This window comes from Mus musculus, chromosome 10, assembly GCF_000001635.26.
Source record: "Mus musculus strain C57BL/6J chromosome 10, GRCm38.p6 C57BL/6J".
Classification (NCBI taxonomy): domain Eukaryota; kingdom Metazoa; phylum Chordata; class Mammalia; order Rodentia; family Muridae; genus Mus; species Mus musculus.
The window spans coordinates 81,901,320-81,921,578 of record NC_000076.6 but is presented as its reverse complement, the minus strand read 5'-3'; the positions used below and the strand labels follow the sequence as shown (position 1 = coordinate 81,921,578).

General features: G+C 40.8%; 1 protein-coding gene across 3 annotated transcripts in view; it reads left to right on the top strand.

The window, feature by feature from the left end:
• Zfp781 (zinc finger protein 781) overlaps nt 1-19,668 on the top strand; it is a 28,602-nt gene extending 8,934 nt beyond the window's left edge. The window contains exons 2-5 of one of the 3 annotated variants that reach the window (NM_001368187.1): nt 10,556-10,691; nt 14,986-15,112; nt 15,313-15,373; nt 15,914-19,668. In NM_001368187.1, the coding sequence (NP_001355116.1) occupies nt 10,680-10,691; nt 14,986-15,112; nt 15,313-15,373; nt 15,914-17,972 (2,259 nt within the window). In that variant the 5' untranslated portion in view covers nt 10,556-10,679 and the 3' untranslated portion in view covers nt 17,973-19,668. The remainder of the gene's footprint in view (nt 1-10,555; nt 10,692-14,985; nt 15,113-15,312; nt 15,374-15,913) is intronic. The other 2 variants (NM_001384187.1, NM_199062.2) reach the window with 2 other exon arrangements.
• The last annotated feature ends 591 nt before the right edge of the window (nt 19,669-20,259 follow it).

The window sequence follows — 20,259 nt, the reverse complement described above, 5'->3', positions numbered from 1 at the left end:
TAGGAATTCAGTTTTTTTCTACCACAACTAACTTCTTTTTTTTTTTTGGTTTTTCGAGACAGGGTTTCTCTGTGTAGCCCTGGCTGTCCTGGAACTCACTCTGTAGACCAGGCTGGCCTCGAACTCAGAAATCCGCCTGCCTCTGCCTCCCAGTGCTGGGATTAAAAGCGTGTACCACCACGCCTGGCTCACAACTAACTTCTCGTCTCTCATATAGTACTCCTCTCAATAAACAAGAGTAAGTCACTAAAAGTATATGAGGGACATTAGCTTTCCTCTCAAAGATTAGCTTATAATGGGTCTGGGACACACATTGTGGTAGTTTGAGTATGCTTGGCCAATGGGAAGTAGCATGATTAGGAAGTGTGGCAGTGCTGGAGTAGGTGTGGCCTTGTTGGAAACTTCAAGTTCTATATTGAATGGATAGAGAGAGAGTGGGCAGCCTGTCTTGTCCCTGATTTTAGTGGAATTGCTTTAAGTTTCTCTCCATTTAATTTGATGTTAGGTATTGGCTTTCTGTAGACTGCTTTTAGTATGTTAGGTATGTGCTCTGATCTCGCCAAGACTTATAAAATGAAAGGGTACAGGATTTTATCAAAGGCTTTCTCAGCATCTGAAGAGATGATCAAATGATTTTTTTTCTTTCAGTTTGTTTATATGGTGGATTACAATGTTGGATTTAACATATAGCAAACCATTCCTTTATCTCTGGGATAACGCCTACTTGATAATGGTGGGTGGTATTTTTGATGTGTTCCTAGATTTGGTTTGCAAATATTTTACTATTTTTACATGAATATTCATAAGAGAAATTGGTCTGAATTATCTTTGTTGGTCTTTGTGTGGTTTAGGTATCAAGATGATCTAAAATTGGAAACAATTTTGTGGTATATAGGTTTTTGAAGTAAGACCTAATGGTTCTTTGATTTTCCTCATTGTCTTTTATTTCTCCTTTTTCATTTCTGATTTTGTTTATTTGGATACTGTCTCCCTATCTTTTGGTTAATTTGGCTAAAGGTTTGTCTATCTTTTTGATTTTTCTCAAAAAACTCACTCTCAGTTTCTTCCACTCTTTGTATTATTCTTTTCTTTGTTACTAATTGATTAATTCTAGTCCTGAATTTATTTCCTGCCTTCCACTTCTATCTGATGTGTATGTGTTTTCCTAGAGCTTTCAGGTATACTTTTAAATTGTTAGTGTGAGATCTTTTTAATTTCTTTATGGTGGCACTTAGTAAATTGAACTTTCTTCTAAGCTGCTTTTATTGTAACCCATAAATTTGGAAATGTTTCATTGAATTCTAGAAATTCTATAATTTCTTTATTTCTTCTCTTACCCAGAGTTCATTGAGTAGAGGTTGTTCAGTTGCCATGAGTGTATAGGCTTTCTGGTGTTTCTGTTGTTGTTGGAAGTCCAGCTTTAACCCATGTGTTGGGATCCAGGAATCACCTCACAAATCACATGGATCCCAATCTCAGTCTGACAGGGAGAGTTTATTGAGCATACGCCCCAGGGCTGTTTGACCAGGCCATGCTCCAGATTTGGGAACTGAACTATCACAGAGTTAAGATACTACAGGGATTTTAAGCATAAAATACACAAACGTCTGTGCCAAGATATTCTACCAATCAGGATTTAGGGATGGGGTTTTTTTTTTTTATTAATTAGGAATATGTCTTTGTGGTATGTTTATCCCTTTTCTATTGGTTGGGGCATTCAGCTGTGGCAGGGGACTTGTCCTGTTTAACATTTTTGTCTTAACGTTTCTTCTAGGATAGGACTTGTCTAACATTTATGTCTTGACTTGTCAATCAGGATATCAGTTGCCCACATACATGTCTCTTTCTGTCAAGTAGGATGTCAGTTTCAGGGAGGTCTTGGGAACTTAAACTTTACTTGACCACTACTCAAAATGGAAGTCTTATTCCAAATGGTTTCTTATATTGGTGCAGATGTATTTCTCTTTTATGAGGTTCCCAGGGAAGAGGCAATCCAGCACGAGGGACAGGTATTGCAGGAGCAACCACTGCAGGAGTGACCACTGGAAGGCAGAGTCCTCCTAGACCATGAGTAACTAGAAGAGTTTTCAGAGCTCTAATATGGGGTTCCTTGATGGAAGAGAACCCAGGACAAGCACAAAGGAAACAAACAATGAACAGATACGACAAATATGACTGAAGAGGTGACAAAAGTCATAGTGTACTAATCAGGAGACTCCCTCAGTTGTAGTTCAAAGGCCTTATGCTTGGATGGTTTACCCAGGATAGAGAAGGCATTTGGGAGCCGATCCCTGCTAACACTGCCTGGGAGACTAGCCCCTATGTCAGGTACTGGCATGAATCCAGGCCATAAGTGAAAATGAGTGGACAAAGACAAAGAAGACAGAAAAGATGGTTCACCACAGTATACTCACCCAGACAAAGACAAGGAAGAAAGAAAATATAGAGGCTGCATGCTCACCCTCAAATGGAAGTGCAAACGTCACTGAGATGAACAGAAAAGACAAAGAAGACAGAAATGAGATAAGCAGTCACATTTGAGGGACTCACAACATAAAATTCTAAGGGGACAACTCACCGAAGAAGCAACTGAAGTGGACACAACAGCAGCACCTTGAGGAGAAGAGCAGATCAGGTCGAACTGAGAGCACAGTCCTTGCAGCAACAGGCAAAAAATGAGCCCCCAGAAAAGGAGGTTCACAAGCAGCCACAAAAATGAGGAAGATGAAGTAGTCTATTGACCATATTGGGCGCCAGATGCTGGCAGGGGAATGTTTGCAGGGAGCTGTGATGTGTATGTTAAGCCTAAAACAGTGTGATTAGGAGCTCATCAGTGGTCCTAGAAAAAGGCAAGGCTGTAGAAGGAATTTTAGTCCTGGAAGACATCCTTTAAATGGGGAGTTACATGTGTTGTAGTAAGGAAAGCAGAGGGAAGAGTTGGGAATCTATCTGCTTTACGTAGCTGAAAAAGAAAATACCATATTAATTATGTATCTGGGATAGGCAGTGACAGTTTTATCTGTAAAAAGAAACTGGCTTAAGTAGATAGTATTATTTTATTAATTAAGGATGAAATAATAGTTATTAACACAGTTGGTTGACCTGTGGGAATAGATTAAATATGATTTTTGAAGCTTAAAAGAAATTTTAAGCAAATTAAGAAATTTTAGAACAATTTTAGGTCAAAAAGCATGAACATGGTTTCCTGTGTTCTGGTTAGGGAGAAAAAATTAAGCATTTAAACAGAAGTGTGAGAATTTTGGATTAAGGGTTTCAAGTGTGTTGTTTCAAGTTCTCAGCAGCAAGATCTCATCTATTATGCTTTTGTTTGGCAAGCTCTTTTTGCTTAGGTAGAGGGGGAGAAGCCTGCTCTGCTATTCTGTGGCTGCTGGCCCTTTGCTTTAGTGGGCAGTCCTTTTTTCCCTGTGTGGCTTTTCTTTACTGGTAGTGCTGTAAGGTGGGGGTGTGCTACTTTATGTAAACCCTGAAAGTAGAGTAGAAAGAGAAGCAGCATAGGGGCTTGGTGGCATCGTATTGGTGGCATCGTATTGGTGGGGTAGGGGTAGGAATTGGAGTCTGTGTTAATGGCCAAGTGGACTGTTGTTTGAGATGGGGTTTGGTGCAATAGCTCCGCCAGAAAACAAAAGTGGGAAGAAGACAACCTGTCTGTCGTCAGAGTGGGAAGGCCTGGGTCTTCTAGGCTATTGCTAAAAGCCAGGGGCTGCTCTTGGTCTTTGTTTAATCTGGAGTTCCAGTATAGGTCTGCATAAGCCGCTTGCTGTGGTGTGTGTCAGCTGGGTAGGTCCATGTTGTGGAGCCAGATGTGATTCTGCTTTTTGCTTCACCACTGGGGGTGGGGGTCAGATCACCACTGAGACTCTGCTTGGGGAGGCGGAACTTTCTCCCCATTGAGGACCTGGGCTTGTGGGATGCTGGCACACCACTCAGGGGAGGTGAAGCTCAGCTCAAGATAGGGATCACACCCCATGCTTTTCCAGGTGAGAAATGGTGCAGGGTGGAATGGAAGCTGTGGTTCTCAAACTTCCCCAATGCTACTGGGAAATGGGAAGAGTTGAGAATGGCCCCCTGGGCCCCCTGGGGTGATAGAAATCTGGCTTAGCTCAGAGTAAGTGCCAAGAGTGAGGAGAGGCCTTTTGCAGGAGACTTAGGCATGGCTCTGTGAGTCGAATGCTTCCCGGCACAGTGGTTGTTGGTGGGAGAGGCAGTCCTTATTTGTCCAAACTGTTTATTCATGGTAGAAAGGAATGCATACAACTTACTCAGGGTGAACCAGCGATTAAATATCTTTTGCAAGAAGGGATGCCCATAAAGGAAACTTATTGATAAAACCCTCAAGTCCTATGGAGATAACTCATTAGCATGGAGCACTCTAGGCTCTATGGTACATGACCAGTTGTCATGGTCCACTTAGTGGAGTGTCCTGGTCACCTGTGTTCCAGGATAGGAACCTGGTCTGGAGTACATTTAAATTATGAGAATTGCTGGTTCCTTAATCAGGTCCACCTTACTAGTTTTTCTGTCTTGTGAAACAGTCCACAGCCTTACGGGAGGAGGAACCTTTCTGGAGGAAATTAGTTTTTGATGATGGAATTTGAGTATTTATACCCTCACTGGACTTGCCTTTTTTCTGTGGTTGAAACAGAGCAGTCCTGTTCTCATATAGCTACACCATCACTGCCATTACTGATTGTGTTCCAAAATAATGTATGGTAAAACAGAGAGGCATTTGCTTTTCCTAGGGAAGCCATTTATATTACATATATATATATATATATATATATATATATATATATATATACATAGCCTGATATATTTATGTTCATGTTTTTGTCTTAGGAGTTAGGTTTATCTCCATGTCTAGCATTTACTGTGCAGAGCTTTACCCATATCTTGACTTTTGAACTTTGGCAGAGGGTATAATTTTTACACCAGGATGATGTGTGCATGCATGACAATACTGACCTAAACGACTGGACTGCAGGTGTGTACTATTCCCCTATATTTCTGTATATTATTATTTTCATTTCGAATTTTAATATATGTACAGGAGTCTTTTATAGATGTGAGGCTCCTGAAAGCTTGGTGTTCACTGAAGTTAAAAGAGAGCATTGGAGAACTCTCTTTGACTGGAGTTAGGAATGGTTGGATGGTGCCTCAGTCTCAGAGCTCCCAGGTGTCCAGGTTAGTTGACTCTGTTGGTTTTCCCTTTGAGTTGCTATCAACTTCATGGCCTTCAGTTCTTCCCCCAGTTCTTCCATATGAATCCTCAACATCTTTCCAGTGCTTGGCTATGGGTCTCTGCATCTGATTTAGTCAAATGCTGGGTGGACCCTTTCAAAGGACAGTTATATTAGGCTCCTGTCTGCCAGCATAACAGAGTATCACTAATAGTGTTGGGGGTTGGTTCTTGCCCCTGGGATGGGTGTCAAGTTGGTCCTGTTATTTGTTGATCATTCCCTCAGTCTCTGCTCCATCTTTGTCCCTGCCTTTCTTTTAGACAGGGCAAATTTTGAGTCAAAAGTTTTGTGGGTGGGTTGGTGTTCTTCTGTCTCCACTGGGAGGTTCTGCCCGACTACAGGAGGTGGCCTCTTCAAGTTCCATGTCTCCACTCAGGCATTACCACCAAGGTCACCTGCATTGACTCCTGGGAGCTTCCCCCACCCAGTCTGCAGATTTCCATTCACTCCTGACCCTCTGGCCCTGTTTCCTGTCTCTTCCTCGCCTGGTTCTGACCCACATTCCCCTATCCATCCTCTCTCCCACATAGTTCCCTCACTCCCTCTGGCTCCTATGACTATTTTATTCTGTATTCTAAGTGAGATTCAAACATCCTGGCTTGGGTCTTCCTTCTTGTTTAATCTTCTTGGGTCTGTGTGGTGTGTTATGGGTTTCCTGTACTTTATGACTGATATCTAAATATCAGTGAGTATATACCTGGCAAGTTCTTTTGGGTCTGAGTTACCTTACTCAGGATATTTTCTAGTTCCATCCATTTGCCTGTGCACTTCATGATGTTCTTGTTTTTAATAGCATCCTATTGTGTAGATATACTACTCTTTCTTTATCCATTCTCTCTTTTTGGATTCTCTCTTCCATATTTTATGTTCTGTTGGTGATGCTTGCGTCTGTGGTTCTTGTTTCTTCCTAGGTTTTCCATCTCCAGGATTCTCTCAGTTTGTGTGTGTGTTTTTAATTGCCTCTACTTCCATTTTCAGATCTTGAACATTTTTTTTTAATTTCCTTCATCTGTTTAATTGTATTTTCCTGTATTTCTTTAAGGGAGTTATTCATTTCCCTTTAAAGGCCTCTGTCATCTTTATAAGATTGGATTTGAGGTCATTTTCCTGTGCTTTGGTTGTGTTCAGGTATCCAGGTCTTGCTGTACTGGATAGCTGTGCTCCAAAGGTGTTATATTGTCCTGGCTTTTGTTGACTTTATTGTTTCATAGGCTTTTAGCCATCTGGATGTCCCTGTTATAGCACCTATTGGGAGGGAGGCTCACCTTGATGATGCTAGGCCTCTTGTGAGTATCCTTGAGCAGGACAATGGAACTATGATGGAGTTGTAAGTCTCCCATCAATTGAGTGTACCCCTGGGGATACTTGAGGGATGGGATTGTGTGGAGATAGGCAGTTAGAGTTGTGGTCAGACAAAGGAGGTCCACTGGGATGCTGACCACTCAAGGGCAGCTGGATATACCCCAGTGGATGTGGCAGACAGGAAAAATGGGTGCAGGAAGGGCATCTATGCTGTATTTTTTCTAACCCAGGCAGCCTGACTTATTAAACAGCCATCTAATACATGGAGGATTTAGTCTGAGGTTTTTTTTTTTCTTCTCTTCGAGACAGGGTCTCTCTGTGTAGCCCTGGCTGTCCTGGAACTCACTTTGTAGACCAGGCTGGCCTTGAACTCAGAAATCCGCCTCCCTCTGCCAGGATTGAAGGCGTGGGCCACCCATGCCCAGCTAGTCTGAGTTCTTTTATGTTCTCTTTTTATTTAGATCTATTACAGAGATTGATGGATTATAAAATTGGAAAAGAAAGTCAAGGAAATGTTTATTTCAATTGTTTTTTTTTTCCTTGTGGGGGGAGGGGAGGATTTTTGTCTAGTCCTGGGCTTCTTAGAACTCACTCTATGAACCGGGAGGTGTTGAACTCACAGAGACCTGCAGGCCTGTGCCTCAGTAGTGTTGAGATTAAAAGTGTTCCCCATCACTACCCAGAATCAAGGAAATGTCTAAAGTGAGTATTGGAAGTTTATTGCCCAAGGGAGCTCTGAGTTCTGGCTCAAGAGGTTTCAAAGAAGAATTTCAGTATGTTGCATGGACATTGTTTTGTGTGTGTGTGTCTTGGTAAAGATTGTGGCTGCTCTATGCCCTTTTCTGAAGAGTCTTCCTTAGGCTAAGGTGAAGAGATTTAGATCAATTGCATTAGCAAAGGAAATCTCACAACAGCCTAGTATATACTCTGTTCTGTGGTTCACTCTCATTAAGAAACCATTTTGCAAAGGAGCAAGATGAGTGAGGAAAAATACAAACATTATTGTTCAAGGATTAAAGAGGCACCACAAAGTGGAATGCAGCTAACTCCTGTGTTCAAGCAGATAAATAGATTAAATAGATATTAAATGGACTTAAGGGAAAGGTGACCTTAGGTAAGATCCTTCCCAACAAAGCTCACTGTTTATGAATTTGTGGTTGTATTAGGCATAGTTATTTCAGATTACACGTTATTATGACCTAGTTATTTTTTCATTTGGACATAATGAGATATGAATGTGTGCCAATTTGACAAATGATGGGATATGAAGTCTATTCTCCTTTCTCAACTTCACTGTATCTGGAATGAACTACAATCCATAAATGGAGGGCACATAAGTGATCCAGATATTGAGGCAAGAAGATAACATGTTTTGGTCATATCTTGAGTCTGAAAGATACAGAGTTTTGATCCGGATTTTGAGATGTGATGACACATTCTTTTGGTCCAGATCAAAACAAACCTTTAATACGGACCTTGAAGTATAGTGGTGATGCTTATCATGATCTAGGAAAGTAAAAATGAGGTTTAGGTCTCCTGATATAGGGCTTTAATCTCAATACTCAGGAGACAGGAAAGGAGATCTCTGAGTGCCAGGCCAGCCCGGTCTACAGAGCACTTTTCAGGTGAAGAAAAGCTTAGGTCTTCCTTATATGTAGTCAGAGGCATGCAGATATCCTGAGTTCGAGGCTAGCCTGGTCTACAGAGCATGTTCCAGGTAAAGAAAAGCTTAGGTCTAGTCATTATGTTTAAGTACATTTAATGGAAGCAATCAGGAGACAGAGGCATGCATCTCTTTTTTTTTTTTTTTTTTTTTTTTTTTTGGCATGCATCTCTTTGAGTTCAAGGATAGTTTGGATTCCAGAGCAGTGAAGGAAGTCATGGAAAACAGAAAACTGGTGAAGATGTTAATTGAACGAGGTGGCTATGTTCCAGCCTCAGCAAGCAGCAGCACTTGGCCACTTTGGCAACATGGCTTTGGCTTTAGAGCCAGGAATAGATGTGCTTACTGAATAACCCTTCCTGTCTAAAGAAAGCCCTGAGACCAGATATGTAGTATGGTTGTGTCTTAGTTAGGGTTTCTGTTGCTGTAAGAGACACCATAACCAAGGAAACTACTCCCACAGTTACACACTTCCGCCAACAAGGCCACACCTATGACAAGAAGGTACCATTCTGTGGGCCCAGCATATTCAAACCACTACATTCCACTGCATGGCCCCTATGGGCTTGTTTAAACATATGAGTTAATGGAGGCCATACCTAAACATAGCATGATGTAAAATACATTTAGTCGAACTTTAAAAATGCCCATAGTCTATAGCAGTCACAACAATGTTAAAGTGCAAACTTCAAAGTCTTTTCTGAGATTTAGTCACTTAACTGTAATCCTCTATAAAATCAAAAGGCAGATCACATACCTTAAACATCACAGGATATACAGTCCCCTTCCAAAATGTCATAGTGAATAAATACTGGAACAAACAAGATAAAAAACAAACTGGGCCAACTCAAAACTGCATCTTCATGTTCATTATCAAAGTGCTTTTAAGATCTTCAGCTCCGCCAGGCAGTGGTGGCGCACGCCTTTAATCCCAGCACTTGGGAGGCAGAGGCAGGCTGATTTCTGAGTTTGAGGCCAGCCTGGTCTACAGAGTGAGTTCCAGGACAGCCAGGGCTACACGGAAAAACCCTGTCTCGAAAAACCAAGGGAAAAAAAAAAATTAAGATCTTCAGCTCCATTCATCTTTGTTGACTGCAGCACAATTTTCTTTGTCTGATTCCATTCCCTGTTAGTAGCTTTCCTCAGTAGATATCCCATGGCTCTGATATCTTGAACATCTTGGGGACTCCAAGGCAACTTCAACATTACAGCTTCTTGTTCCAGTATTTGGGATCCACCCACCATCTTCTGGGCTCCTCCAAAGGACTTGGGTCACTTCTCCAGCTCTGCCTTCTGTAGCACACTACAGACTCTACTCCACTGCTGTTGGTGTTCTTGGTGATCATCCTATGATACTGGCATCTCCAATACACTCAGGTCTTCTCTGCAGCTAGGCTTCAGTAGCCTTTCATAGGCTCTCTTCATAGTGCCAAACCTCAACTTCTTTGCCTGACTCCTTCAATCCTGGACTATCAACTGCAACTGAGGCTACAACTTCACCAATGTCCTTCCCTGGCCTGTCATACTGCCAAGCCTAAGCTGCTCTCCATGACCCCTTCATACTTTTAAAACCAGTACTACCTGGGTGATTGTTACACATTTCCAAGTCCATCTGCAGCATGAGTACAATATTGGCTACCTATAGAACACAACTTCTTTTTTTTTTTTTTTTCCATTTTTTATTAGGTATTTAACTCATTTACATTTCCAATGCTATACCAAAAGTCCCCCATATCCACCCACCCCCACTCCCCTGCCCACCCACTCCCCCTTTTTGGCCCTGGTATTCCCCTGTACTGGGGCATATAAAGTTTGCAAGTCCAATGGGCCTCTCTTTCCAGTGATGGCCGACTAGGCCATCTTTTGATATATATGCAGCTAGAGTCAAGAGCTCCGGGGTACTGGTTAGCTCATAATGTTGTTCCACCTATAGGGTTGCAGATCCCTTTAGCTCCTTGGCTACTTTCTCTAGCTCCTCCATTGGGAGCCCTATGATCCATCCATTAGCTGACTGTGAGCATCCACTTCTGTGTTTGCTGGGCCCCGGCATAGTCTCACAAGAGACAGCTACATCTGCGTCCTTTCAATAAAATCTTGCTAGTGTATGCAATGGTGTCAGCGTTTGGATGCTGATTATGGGGTGGATCCCTGGCTATGGCAGTCTCTACATGGTCCATCCTTTCATCTCAGCTCCAAACTCCGTCTCTGTAACTCCTTCCATGGGTGTTTTGTTACCAAATCTAAGGAGGGGCATAGTGTCCACACTTCAGTCTTCATTCTCCTTGAGTTTCATGTGTTTAGCAAATTATATCTCATATCTTGGGTATCCTAGGTTTGGGGCTAATATCCACTTATCAGTGAATACATATGGAAATCAGTCTGGCGGTTCCTCAGAAAACTGGACATAGTACTACCGGAGGATCCAGCAATACCTCTCCTGGGCATATATCCAGAAGATGCCCCAACAGGTAAGAAGGACACATGCTCCACTATGTTCATAGCAGCCTTATTTATAATAGCCAGAAGCTGGAAAGAACCTAGATGCCCCTCAACAGAGGAATGGATACAGAAAATGTGGTACATCTACACAATGGAGTACTACTCAGCTATTAAAAAGAATGAATTTATGAAATTCCTAGCCAAATGGATGGACCTGGAGGGCATCATCCTGAGTGAGGTAACACATTCACAAAGAAACTCACACAATAGAACACAACTTCTTTGTGCTTTCAGAAAACACTTCCCAGACGATTTCACCTCAGTGATACAGGTCTCTTCTTAATTACTAATTTCTTAGCTCCAGCTCACCAGCATCAATTGTCCCAGTAGTCCCTTCTAGTTTTGACTCTAAAGCCAGAGCCACATGGCCAAAGCTGCTGAGTTCTGCTGCATGTTGGAACTGGAACCCCCTCCCCCCTGCCCACCCCTGATGCCCACCACCCCATGTTCTATTGCATTAGCACCAGCTTTCTGTTTTCCAACTCCTTCATTGCCTAAGCTTGGCTGTTCTGGAACTTGTTCTGTAGATTGACGCTGAACTCAGAGATCTGCATGGCTCTGTCTCCTGAATGCTGGGGACAAAGGCCTTTACTATCTCACCTGGACTTAAGCTTTTCTCCCCTTGGAACTTGCTTTATACCAGACTGGCAATGAACTTAGAAATCTTCTTGCCTTTCTTTCCTGGGATTAAAGGTGTGTGCCTAATCTTAGCTGAGTGGCCCTGAGGTCACTACTCCCATAATCTGTTTATCTCCTTAAACATAGGATTCAGCTTCATTTCACTTCCTGGTGCTCCTTCATTACCTGAACCATATATTTTATGTCTTTTCTTTCTCATCTTACTCCTTTTCATTAAAAGGCTTTTCATAAGCGTGAACTCTAATAACCACACAACAGAATTTATAACAGGGTGTTTTTATATGTCCTTTATCAATGCAATTAGTATAAATCTCTCTACCTTAGCTTCAGATAGTCTCTTCAGACAAGGGCAAAAAGCCACATTCTTCACCAAAATACCACAAAAACAGTCTCTAGGCCACACACTGAAGTTCTTCTCCAGTGAAACCTCTTGAGCTGGGTCTGCACTATGCAAATCACTCTCAGCAACAAAGTCTAACATGTCCCCGCTAGGATAGGCCTCTAAGCCCCAGCTAAAGGATTCCACTGCTTTCCAAAATCCACATTCTCCCAAAGAAAAGCATGGTCTGGGCTATCATAGCAAAATGCCAGTCCCTGTTATCAACTTCTATCTTAAAGAGTTCCCATTGCTGTGAAGAGGTACAGTGACCAAGGCTACTCTTACAAAGGACAACATTTAATTGGGGCTGGCTTACAGGTTTGGAGGTTCAGACCATTATCACCAAGGTGGGAGCATGGGAGCATCCAGGCAGACATAAAGCTGGAGGAGCTCTGAGTTCTATCTGCGCCTTGTTCAGAAAGCTAACAGAATAGTGGTTGTGTTTTATAAAAAGACCAGGATATGTTTTGTAGAGCTTGGTATGGCGAAGTGGGAGGGGTGCCTCAGCAGGACTATGGTGAAGCATCCCTTTCCCCTGAGGCCATATGACAGGTATAGTGTAGAATAGAGTTTATTTAGGGATTGAGAAGGGAGTAGAGACAGAGAGGGGGTAGAGGAGATGCCTGCCAGGAACACATTTGGGGGGGGGGAGAGGAAAAGGAGAGAGAAAAAAATAGGGGTGATGGAAAAAAGAGAGGCAGAGAGACACAGAGAGGTAGGAGGGGCCAAACAGCCTCTTTTAAGCAAACCAGGCCTACCTGCCTATTGTCAGGTAACTGTTGGGCAGAGTGTAGAGGGAATGCCAATATTACTCTGTTTTGGTTTTATTGAAAAAGGAGGAACTAGAAAGAGGTGATATAGAAGCAGGAATAGGGTCATGGTCATCTTTAGCTGCTTTCTGCTGACTTTGATGTGATGTGTCTCTGGGAAACACATCTGGGTGGTGGATTACCTTGGGGTAAGGAGCTAGAGGTCTGTTTTCTAGCTGTCAATCTGTAGTACCCTCGCTGTCAATGTAATCAGAAATCTGGGAAGAATAAATTATAATCTAGAAGACATATTAATTAAAATGACAGAGATTGGTCTATAGTCTACCACTAAACAGTTTCTTGGTCCCTTTGGTCTCCCTAACAACTCTGGCAGAGTCAGTCTGGCCGTCAGGCTCAGAATGGGAAGCTTTTTCTTGTGGGGGAAATGACTCACCTTGTCTTAGGCAACATTAATTCTCTGGCTTTCTTCTGTTTGTCCACAGTTTATGTCGAGCCCTGGCAGCGGGCAAGCTAATGAAGCAGTGTTTCTCAGTGTTTCTCATACCCCAATCTAGGCAGTCATATGGCTGTGTTCTTATCTTCTAGGAGACCTTGGGGGAGGTTACTGTCATAATTTCAGAGTCTCTGTCATAATAAGCTTAAATATTATATTTAATAAATATTATATTATATTAACATTATATTTAGCAGATTTCTGACAAGATTGAGAGCCAGTATCTATTAAGTATATCTGAGTTAGGCAATCTGTGCTTGTTTAATTGTTTGTCCTAGAATGTATGTATTAAATAAAGAGAATATATTATAGCTTAAGAGCTATAATGTCAGTAGCAAAAACAAGACTAAAAATTAATATTAAAATTATTTATCAAGGCAGGATAGAAATCACAAGGAAACCATATCTTAATTTTAACTTGTATTTGGAGACCCTAAGTCAGGCTATTCCTCTAAACCCAGTAGTGAAGTATGACTTGCCCATAATAAAGATGGAGAATAGTCATGAGAATGACTTTAACTAAGATGGCTCTGAAGCTACAGTCAGCCATATGACTGCCATTAGCTAAGATGGCACAGAAGCTATAGCTCCACCTGTGGAGGAAGGTCACGTGTTAAACCATAGACTGGAACTGCAGAGGTGTGCCAAGTGTATCTTAGAATGGAATGGTAGAAGCAAGGCATCGACAACAAATAGACACATTTTGTCTGATGGACAGGAATCTTCTCCCTGTCACCGCAGGCAGCCTCTATTGCCGTGAGGGTCCCAGCAGTTGGTCTGAGTGGTGTGGTCTAAGCAGCTTGGTGTGAGGAGTGCACTTCACGGCTTGACTGCTCTCATGGAACAAATAGACATTTAAGCTGGAGCAAGCAGCAGAGAGGGGGCAAGTGAGCAGGTAACCGCAGCTGCAGGGCAAGAGAGCTAGTGTACCCATTTGCTTCCTGGCAACACTACAGCTTCCACAAAGAGATTTTTTTTTCTTACGGGGAAAAGTTGTAAGGACAGATGACAGAAATGAAGGGGTGGGCAGATGAGTGGGATTTGGGTGCATGCTGTGAAATTCACAAAGAATAAATTGTGTCCTTGGGGTATTTTCTTTGTTATTGATTGAGGGGGGTGTCCATTCCAATGGGGGTTGTGCCCCCCCGCCCCACCCAGGCTGATGGTCCTGGGTTGCATAAGAAAGCAAATTGAGCAAGCCATGGGCAACAAGCCAGGAAGAAGCACCCCTCCATGGTCTCTGCATCAGCTTCTTGTGTCTCTATGTTTCTGCTTAAGCTTCTGCTCTCACTGTTTTTGATGATGAACTGTTGTGGGGAACTGTGACTGAAACAAAACCTTTTTTACTCACTTTGTCAAATATGCAATGTTGGATTAAATATTTGCTCAGAGTTTAAAGAGTATGTGATCCTCAATACAGAAAACATCTAAAATAGTTGAGAAGGAAACAATGTTAGAATGCTCTTTTTCCATAGCTTATGGATGTCAAAACAACTCAAAAATGAAAATAACAGTGCAGGTTCTTAGGTATGGTTGGTCAGACACAGGAATGGACATCACAGGTGAAACAGAGGAATCACAATGGTCTTCCGGAAAATCAGGCAGGGAGATTTCCAGTTGGGGCACAGGCATGATATGAGGCATTAACACCCAGCTTCACTTGTATCTTCAGCCTTCTGCTGTCACTAACGGCACCAGAAGTCTATTTGTTGATCTGTTTGAGTGTCTCTCTGTATCGTCTGTTAGTAGTCATTTCTCTTGCAATGCCCTATGGAATTCAGTGGGCCCAGAAATGAGAGATGTGATCCTCCTTTTCTGTTTCCTTCTAAAAACACTTGGAGACTTCATTTGAATGGCTGTGATATGGAGTAAATGTATGAAGCACTCAGCATTCTGGAAAAATATTCTCAATGTAATGTTCATTTACCATACAGTAAAGTCTCACCATTTTTTTTTAAATGTACGTGTATGGGCTATTTTAGGATGCAGTGACCTATGAGGATGTGCATGTGAACTTCACCAAAGAAGAGTGGACTTTGCTGCATCCTTCTCAGAAGAGTCTCTACAGAGATGTGATGCTGGAAACGTGCAGGAACCTCACTGCTATAGGTAAGAATGTGAGTTTTCCTTCACGTTCTAAACAAACCAAGAACAAGCCTTTCTTGGTTATTGGTATACTTCTGTAATTTCTGTTGTCAAAGAGGAAGGATGTAGTAAATAATCAGACTTAATATTCAGATTCACTAGAGATGTTAAAATTTGTACAGTATCAAATAATATATCATACATTTTCTGGTACTATATTTTAGGCTACAAATGGGAAGACCACAATATTGAAGAAAGTTGTCAAAGTTCTAGAAGATATAAAAGGTAATTTTCATGTGGAAGCTGCTACAAATGCATTGCTGAAGAAAATATAATGTGGTCTGAAGTTTTAATGGAAAGCAACAGTGTGATTAAGCCCAGGTTTAAGTACAATGGTGATTACTTAATTCTCAGAAGACCATGGCCTTTAGAGTCAGGTAGTTGACCTGTTTGTAAGGGATTCCTCTAAGAAAAAAAGACAAACAATACCTTAACACATCACACTCTTTTAGTCAATAGCCCTGTGAGAGCCATGTTGTAGAAATGTCAATCTTTTTAGTTTCATCCCATTCAAATATCCTTAAAAGTATATCCAGTGAATGTCCAATCCCTTTTATAAGCAAATAATCTATAGTAAAGCTAGGTTTACTCGTATACTGACAGTGACTTTCCAGAGTTTAGAGAGAGGAAGAGTTTATGGGAAACAAGAAGATTGATGTTGTGGAGAAACTTTAATCCCTATAGCACACGTGTATGGGGCAACAAAAATTTCACAGATGTGACTGCAATGTACAAACCTTTTAATTATTATTTCTCCTTTAATAGGAATAATATCTGTCACTCTGGACCCCAGCCTTGTGAGTATCAGGGATATGGAAAGAAGCAATGTACTGTTACAAGTAACAGTGTTCTTCAAACTTACGGAAGAGTCCATACTGACGAGAAATCCTGTAAACGTAATCAGTGCAGTAAACCCATTGCAAATTCTAATAGTCTTCGACAGCATGAAAGAAGTCATAGTAGAAGAAAACTCTATGAATGTAATTACTGTGGTAAAGCTTTTCCAAGTCGAAGTTCTCTTCAAGTACATGAAAGAACTCATACAGGAGAGAAGCCCTATGGGTGCAATGAATGTGGGAAAGCCTTTTCAACTCGCAGTCATCTTCAAATTCACCAAAGAACTCACACTGGAGAGAAACCCTACGGGTGCAGTGAGTGTGGGAAAGCCTTTGCAAGTAAAGGTAATCTTCAAACGCACCAAAGAACTCACACAGGAGAGAAACCTTATTGCTGCCATGAATGTGGGAAAGCCTTTGCTACTCACAATAATCTTCAAATACATGAAATCATTCATACTGGAGAAAAACCCTATGAATGTAATGAATGTGGTAGAGCATTTGCATACAGCAGAGCTCTAGAAGCACATGAGAAAACTCACACTGGAGAGAAACCCTATGAATGTAACCAATGCAGCAAAGCCTTTGCAAGCCATGCTAGTCTTAGAAATCATCTAAAACATCATACTGGAGAGAAATTCTTTGTATGTACACAATGTGGTAAAGCCTTTACAAGTCAGAGTATTCTTCACAGGCATGGAAGAACTCACACTGGTGAGAAACCTTATGAATGTAATCAATGTGGTAAAGCCTTTGCACTTCAAAGTTATCTTCAAATACACAAAAGAACTCACACTGGAGAGAAACCATATGAATGTAATCATTGTGGTAAAGCCTTTACAAGTCATGCTAATCTTCAAAATCATGAAAAACATCATACTGGAGAGAAACCCTATGGATGTAATCAATGTGGTAAAGCCTTTGTATGTAGTAGCAGTCTTCAAATACATGAAAGAAGTCATACTGGAAATAAACCTTATGAGTGTAATCAGTGTGGTAAAGCCTTTACAAGTTGCAGTTATATTCAAATACATGAAAGAATTCATACTGGGGAGAAACCCTATGGATGCAAGCAATGTGGTAAAGCCTTTGCATATAGCAGTAGTCTTCAAATACATGAGAGAAGTCACACTGGAGAGAAACTTTTTGAATGTACTCATTGTAGTAAAGCTTTTACAAGTCCTAGTTATCTTCGAATACACAAAAGAGTTCATACTGGAGAGAAACCCTATGAATGTAATCATTGTGGTGAAGCCTTTGCTAGTCGTGGTAGTCTTCAGAATCATGAAAAACATCATACTGGAGAGAAACCTTATGGATGTAACCAATGTGGTAAGGTCTTTGCACGTCGCAGTAATCTTCAAATACATGAAAGAATTCATACTGGAGAAAAACCCTATGGATGTAAGCAATGTGGTAAAGCCTTTGTATTAAAGCGTGATCTTCAAATACATGAAAGGATTCATACCGGAGAAAAACCCTATGGATGTAAGCAATGTGGTAAAGCCTTTGTATGTAGTAGCAGTCTTAAAATACATGAAAGAAGTCACACTGGAGAGAAACCTTGTGAATGTAATCAGTGTGGTAAAGCCTTTGCAAGTCGAAGTTATCTCCAAATACACAAAAGAGTTCATACTGGAGAGAAACCATATGAATGTAATCTTTGTGGTAAAGCCTTTGTAAGTCATAGTTATCTTCAAGTACACAAAAGGACTCATACTGGACAGAACCCAAATGAATGTAATCAGTGTGGTAAAGCTTTTGTAAGTCACAGTTACCTTCAAATACACAAAAGACTTCATACTGGAGAAAAACCCTATGGATGTAATCAGTGTGGTAAAGCCTTTACATATAACCGAGATCTTCATAGGCATGAAATAATTCACACTGGAGAGAAACCCTATGAATGTAATCAGCGTGGTAAAGCCTTTGCAAGTCAAAGTTATCTTCAAATACACAACCGAGTTCATACTAGAGTGGAACCATAAGAATGTACTCACTGTGGTAAAGCCTTTGCATATCACACTAGTCTTTGTAATCACAAAAAATTTTGTACTGGATAGGATTATGGATGTAATTGATGTAATAAAAGTTTGATCATCAGTATAATGTTGAAACACATCCCAGAGAAAAGTCAATGTCATAGTGCCTCTGCATGTCATAGTCTTCTCCAAAATCATGAAAGCATTCCTACTGGAAATCATCACTATGAATCTAATAGATGCACTAAAGCCTTGCACACCAAGCACATATTTCCCACTGAGCCATCTTCTGGTGCTTATAGAAGATTAGCGGAACTATTTCATCCTTCAAAAAATTGTCTTGTTTTCTTATTATATACAAATTGTCACCCAAGAATAGAACACCACAGTAATTTGAAAAATAAAAACCTACTTACAAATGATAATTATATACTGCCATCCATTTCTATGGGTTAGTTTATTCTGAGGAATAAATACTTGTTCTTAACACTTTCTAAGAAACACAAATGAACGGCCGAGAATTATCACTGTGGGTAAAGGAGGTTGCTGCTAAGCCTGGTGACCTGAGTTTATTCCGTGGGAGACAAACATGCAGGGTTTTCTCTGATCACTACACACGTGCTATGACATATGCATATCCACACAGCAACACATACATAAATAGTTCTGAAATTTAAGCACCAGTGAGTTCACTCACCAGTTGAAGATTCTTGCTGCAAAACTTGACTATGTGGGTCAAACTTACCCTGAGGAAATATGAATAGACACGTGTAAGTTGGCTTCCGACTGACAGGTGCACACCCTAGCACAGGTGTATGCATCCAGGTAAAAATTATTGAACATGAAATTAAGAAAACAAAATAGCCACAATGTTGAGAACATAAATGATTTACCACTTGTAATTAATCTATTGTTGTATTCCAGGAGGTGCTTTTTTTGTTCATCAAAGAATGATGGTTTGTGCATAAATCTTACATAATTCTTTCATTCTCTGATTCAAAGATAGGCCATTGTAAAAACACCTCAGTTAGATGGAAAGGTACTTGCCTATAATCACAGCACTTGTAAGAAAGTGAGTTCCAGGATGACATGGTTATGTATAGAGACCCTGTCTCCACCTAACCCCCCGCCCCCCAAATCCAAAAGCCAACCATCCTACCACTACCACCACCACCAACAAAAATCCCAAGACATCAAGAACAAAATACCCCTAAAACAAACAACCATATCTCCGTTTTTGGATCTTTTCCTAGTATAATCTGAACTCATCTCTACTCAACTAAATTTTCTTCACTCTCATAGAACTTCTAAAAATGACAGTGAAAAGCAATAGCAGAGTCCATTCATAATAGGATAGATATCCATTCAGTTCTTCAATGATCATTTATCAGGGACCCTATAAGTGATAGAAGACCAAGGGAATAATGGGGCCTCTTCATTTTCTGCATTATAGTTGCATATTTGTGGTCTGGAATGTTGACATAGTAGTACTTCTCTTCCTAGCAGTTACAACAGATGGGTCAGAAGTACCTCTAATTCCTGATACAGAAGTTCAGATACATTCTTCTGGCTTCCTTGGACATCTGGTATGCAAAGATTGTAAAGGCACACACATACACAAAAGGACTCCATATTTTAAATATGTATATGTAAATGTAAAAATCATGTTATATTTTTAGAAAATAAAAATAATTTACGTGTATTTTTAACAGTCCTGGAGTGGAGTTACATGAGAATTCTGAATGCTTGTGAAAACACACCTAAAAAAACATGAGAAGATTCTTATGACCTTAGATTCTTCAAATCACAGTCTTGTTCTTGGAATGTGTTTTCATGCTCTGAAATGTAGGAGCTAGGAGTGAGATTACTCTTTGTTGCTTTTAGTTGCTCATTTAAAAGTTTATAGTATGCTTTAAATGCTTCTGTAGGAAAAAATGTTTGTCATGTGTGTTTGTTCTCTTGTACACAGCTTTATTCATGAGAACTTAGGTGACATTTCTTAATCTTCAGAGTTTAAATTGCCTCTGGCTGTGTAAAGTTGACTATTGCATGAGACTTCAGTCCAGCTCTCCTATTGGCTCAGTTCTCCCAGGTCCCCCAGCTCTAAGCCAGTGAGAAGAACTAAACAGGGACCAAATGTCAACCATGAGTGAGGTGAGTGAGAATGATGGGTAGGAAAGGCTTTGCCTTTTTTCAAGCTTATGCATCATTTTTGAGAAAGGAGAATGTGTATTAAGATGACAACTGTTAGAGTTCTTTTTTTTCTTAATTTTTAATAAATGCATTTTATACA